The following is a 4,622-nucleotide window of genomic DNA, read 5'->3' as shown; positions in this document are numbered from 1 at the left end:
TCAAGTAAAAAAGCCTTCATTCTATTCCAAATGTAAGCATCCAGCAATGTGTTGAGCTACAGAATGACCTCTGTGGAGGTAGAAATACATCATAAAAACATGAAAGAAGATTTCATTTCTAGTCTCAAAACTAGACCCATCTCATAGAGTCATCATGCCGCAAATTTTGAGAAACTAACTATATTGAGATGGGCATGCTTACTGCTCTATGATCAAGTTATGAATATTTAAGTATCCTTCGTTAGCAAATTCTTATGACTGAGTTAAATGTTTTCATGGATTGATTGACATCGAAAACCAGAATTGGCAAAAAAAATCAACGGAATGTCGTACATATACCATAACAAAAGCGGAAGAAGCGCAATTAAAAAGATGAGAACAAGAAGAGGAACAGAAAAAAACTACAGCTCCTAGTGGCACTGGAGTTATAAATCTCCAAACCTTGAGAAGATGCTGTGGCTCACCAATATATACTGGTACAAGCAACTAGACATCAATGTGAACATGATCATACCTCACGATTCATGTAAGAATGGAATTATACATAATTGAGCATATTTTAATACAACAATTGAAGAGATGATTGACTGAAGTACACAATTAAGGCATCTTGGAGACAGAGTAAAAAGGAGTTACTATCGGAAACAAGTGTTATTGAATCTCAATGGATCAGATAATGCCCTGTAAAACCATTTTTCCTCCTTCCTTGATCTTATGCACGAGCTAAGATCAAAATGATTAGATCTGATCACATATTTCCAATAATGTAGCTAGGAACAATAAATTCTGCAATGGGCCTGCAGTAGATCTGCATTTTTATAAATCAGCAATGTACACATGTCACATTGGAAATACATACCACAGAAAGGAATGAATGGAAATTGATAAAAAAATCACCACTACTTTTACGTGTCAGTCTGTATGGAATAAATCCAGATTTCTTTTTCTTATGTTAAGCACATCTTAATTGTTAGATGCATTAATACAATAGCATTTAAGGAAATCTAAATACCATTTCCGAGTAAAGTTGTAATTTTGCCACACTCCAACCAAACGTCTGAGCACCTGTGTCAAAATGAGGGAAAACTTAGTTTCTCTAGCCACATCAAGAACTTCCATTAAACATGAATACATGGATGATTGATTTGTAGAATTCTGATTTGTTCAATACCTCCAATACTAAGTAATCACATAGCCAAGTCTTCCATTGTTGCAATATATGGATGATTGATTTATTGAAACTCCGATTTGTTCATTACCTTGAGCACTATGTAATCAGATAGCCACATCTTCAAATCGTGTTGACCATCAGCATTGGAAGGATGAAGAATCTCGACGCGATGGCCTTTCCATCATCAATGTCTTGATTAAGCGATGAATCCGAGAACATTGACTATAGATTGACAGGGATTGTGATATAATCCAAAAACTTGAACGTTCAAACACCATCATACAATTAGTCCTCTTTAGAAGCTTTAACCACTCAAATCTTCAAATTGTGATTAATGAAGTCTCCATGGTCATATACACATGTCTTAAGATCCACATTTCCATGGTCATACACACATGGCCTGATTGTGACATTATCTGGCACAGACAATCTCCAACGAATGTCTTCAAATCGGTTAAAATCCCCTGCGCGACCAACGAGATCTGCAATGTTTAAATAATGCTTCAAATCCGGATTGATATCATAATCTTGCTTCATGCATTTCATAAATTCAATGCCTTCTTTAACACTTCCATCATGATTGCATGCAGATAGAAGGGGTGCAAAAGTGCTAGCATCTGGTTTCAATCCCATTAGAAGAACATCTTGTAGCATAGTAAGGCTGGCATCACCATTCCCTTCCCATGCATAGATAGCCATCAATGCATTTGATGACACAATATCTGGTAGTGTTAGTTCATCGTAAACTGCTTCTGCATCAGTTCTACTTGCACATCTTCCATATGCATGAATAAGAGAGCTAGCCACAGGAGGGCATGCTTGTATAACATTTGAAACAATATTAAAATGAAGTTCTCTACACGATTCTACACTACTTGCTTCACTACAAGCTTGTAAAACGGTAATGATTGTGATATCATCCAGTGGCATTTCCTCGTTTTTCATGCTTTTATATAGTTGTAAGGCTTTTTCACTCTGGCTTTGTTCAACTAAGGTCGAGAGCATTGCATTCCACATCACATTATCGGATCGAGAAGATCCATAAAATACTTCTTCCACTTGTGACAGAGATCCACACTTACCATATGCTATCAAAAGACTAGTGACAATAAAAAGGTCTGAAGAAAAACCCATTCTTTGAACATCATCTTGTAGTGATTGACATATGCTCAGGCACACATTTCTCATATGCTTTTGCTTATCCAAAGTCAAATCCGCGAGAATCCCACAAGCTTGAAGGGCAGTTACAAATGTCAACTGATTTGGTTGTATGCCTTCCTCATGCATCTGCCTGTAGGATAGTAAAGCCTTCTTTGCTTGGCCTTGTTCCACATACGATAGGATCATTGATGTCCATGATACGACCGTTCGGTGCAATACACTAACAAGCACAGTCTCTGCTTCTCTAATAGATTCATGCTTCCCATACATTCGTAAGAGGGTATTTCCAAGGAAAGAATCTAAAGGAAATCTATTGTTCCGGATGTCTGCATGTATTGATTGGCCTATATACAAGGTTCTTTCTTTCATGATTTGCCCCTCTGGGAATTGTTTTTCTTTCTCGACGATAGTACAACATGCTTGAAGGAGAGAAACAAGGGTGTGCTCGTTCGGTCTAACTCCTTCCTCGCACATCTGTCTATACAGAAGTAAAGCCTTATCACCCTGATCTTGCTCCACAAATGCTGAAAGCATGGCTGTCCATGATGCAACATTATGCTTGGACAATGTAGTGAATACACTTTCAGCAAATTCTATTACTCTACACTTAGAATACATACCAATAAGAGTTGTACCAACATATAGATCTGAACAATAGCCCGCTCTCAATGCATCGACATGCAATGCTATGCCAATTTTCAAGACCATTGTATTAGTAAATGACCCTTCCATATCAGCAAGTATACCACATGCATGAAATAGACATGCAAATGTTTGATTATTTGGGGTCACTCCATCTTCTCGCATTTGTCTATAAAGTAATAATGCCTTATATAAACAATCATTCCCGACATAAGCTGAGATCATGGCTGTCCATGAAACAACGCTCCGACACACCAGCCCAGAGAATGCATATTCGGCATCAGGAATAGAACCACATTTTCCATACATATTCACAAGTGTATTTCCAACAAAGACATTAGAAGATAACCCCTTCTTCTTGGCTAGAGTGTGTAATTCCTTCCCTTTCTCAAGGTTGGATAAGTTCCCACATGCCTGGAAAAGACTGATGAAAGTGAACCGATCTGGTTCTACTCCTTCTACTTGCATATATTCATGTGCATGAAGTGATTCAAGATATCGACCATTCTCCATGAAGCCCGAAATTATGGCAGTCCATGAGAATACAGTGCGAACACACAATCCATCAAACACATCAATGGCATCATCAATAGCACCACATTTGGCTAGAGCTAAAATTAAGTGCTCGTTTATAAGGCATAGAATCTCACTCGATTTACTTCTTAAAGATATAATATGTGATTGCAACTTTTTTGCAGTAATAAGGGACTTCTTCTTAACGCAAGCCTTCAAGATGGTGAGATATACTTCATCTGAGAGCACAGTCCCGTGGTTTTCCATGTAATTTTGGGCCCATTTGAGCAATCTATCATCGTCCAAAGCTTCAAATTTGTGTGTTGAACTAGGGAATGAATCAAAACATGATGATTTATTATGCAAAGAGGGCATAGTCTGGGTACGGGAGCAAAATGTACTCAGAGATAGATGCAGTAAAGACTTAATGTATCCAATGTCTAGCATATATACAAAGGAAAATCTCTGAACATTAGGTTTCACGCGGTTCATGGTCCTGTGAGATGAATATCGGGAGAAAATCATACCTCCTACTAAAACTTTAGGGATGGTGAGAACTATTTGGGCTCCTCAGATAGAAGGATTCCATAGGAATTCTGGTGAGTTTTTGTACCTATATACACAGGAAACAAGGGAGGCAAGAGTTTAGCGTTTGAGAAATTTCAGTTCAAATGGAACGTATGTATTCATTCATTCGTTCATTCATTCATTTTCTACAAAACCAGAGAGAGTTTTGAGGGGGTTTAAGGAGGAGGGTTTTTAAGATGCATTCACACCTCCTCACTTAATGTATAAGGTTATAAATAAGTAAAAGCACACTCTGATTGAACACGCGAGTCAGAAGTGGCAGACAATAACACTTCGAGGTCGCATATCAACCAACACCTCCTGATTTCTAGACCATGTATTGGACGCCTGCTTCAAAGCCTAGACTTTTTAGTTCTAGCCCATGTATTAGACTAGTGCATCTTCAAAGCCACTAGCAAATGAACGCGCGCCATTATTGTTGGAACTACGAGGCAAGTAGGTCCTCGATCATATGGTCATGTTGCTACTCTAGTATAAATTTGGTGTTAACGTTATTATTCAGTTTTGGTGTGGTTATTGCGCAATGGATTTGATGTCATGTTATCAT

General features: G+C 38.0%; 1 protein-coding gene across 2 annotated transcripts; it reads right to left on the bottom strand.

Annotated features, from left to right (window-relative positions):
- Positions 1 to 929: 929 nt before the first annotated feature.
- On the bottom strand, positions 930 to 4,106 carry LOC147865286 (pentatricopeptide repeat-containing protein At5g27110-like). 2 transcript variants are annotated; one of them, XM_087318061.1, is made up of 2 exons: positions 1,172 to 4,106; positions 930 to 1,065 (listed from the first exon to the last, which is right to left on the bottom strand). In XM_087318061.1, the coding sequence occupies exon 1, from the start codon at positions 4,010 to 4,012 to the stop codon at positions 1,484 to 1,486; it is 2,529 nt and encodes an 842-aa protein (XP_087174187.1). In that variant the 5' UTR covers positions 4,013 to 4,106; the 3' UTR covers positions 930 to 1,065; positions 1,172 to 1,483. The 2 variants fall into 2 exon arrangements, with proteins under 2 accessions (XP_087174187.1, XP_087174186.1); XM_087318060.1 differs by having other exon boundaries at positions 1,260 to 4,106.
- Positions 4,107 to 4,622: the final 516 nt, after the last annotated feature.

The sequence above is a fragment of the Azolla caroliniana genome, unplaced genomic scaffold, assembly GCF_043228905.1.
Source record: "Azolla caroliniana isolate FFs.n. ecotype wild unplaced genomic scaffold, voAzoCaro1.0.p SCAF_4, whole genome shotgun sequence".
Classification (NCBI taxonomy): domain Eukaryota; kingdom Viridiplantae; phylum Streptophyta; class Polypodiopsida; order Salviniales; family Salviniaceae; genus Azolla; species Azolla caroliniana.
Note: the sequence above shows the minus strand (reverse complement) of the source record. Positions and strands in the feature narration are given on the sequence as shown.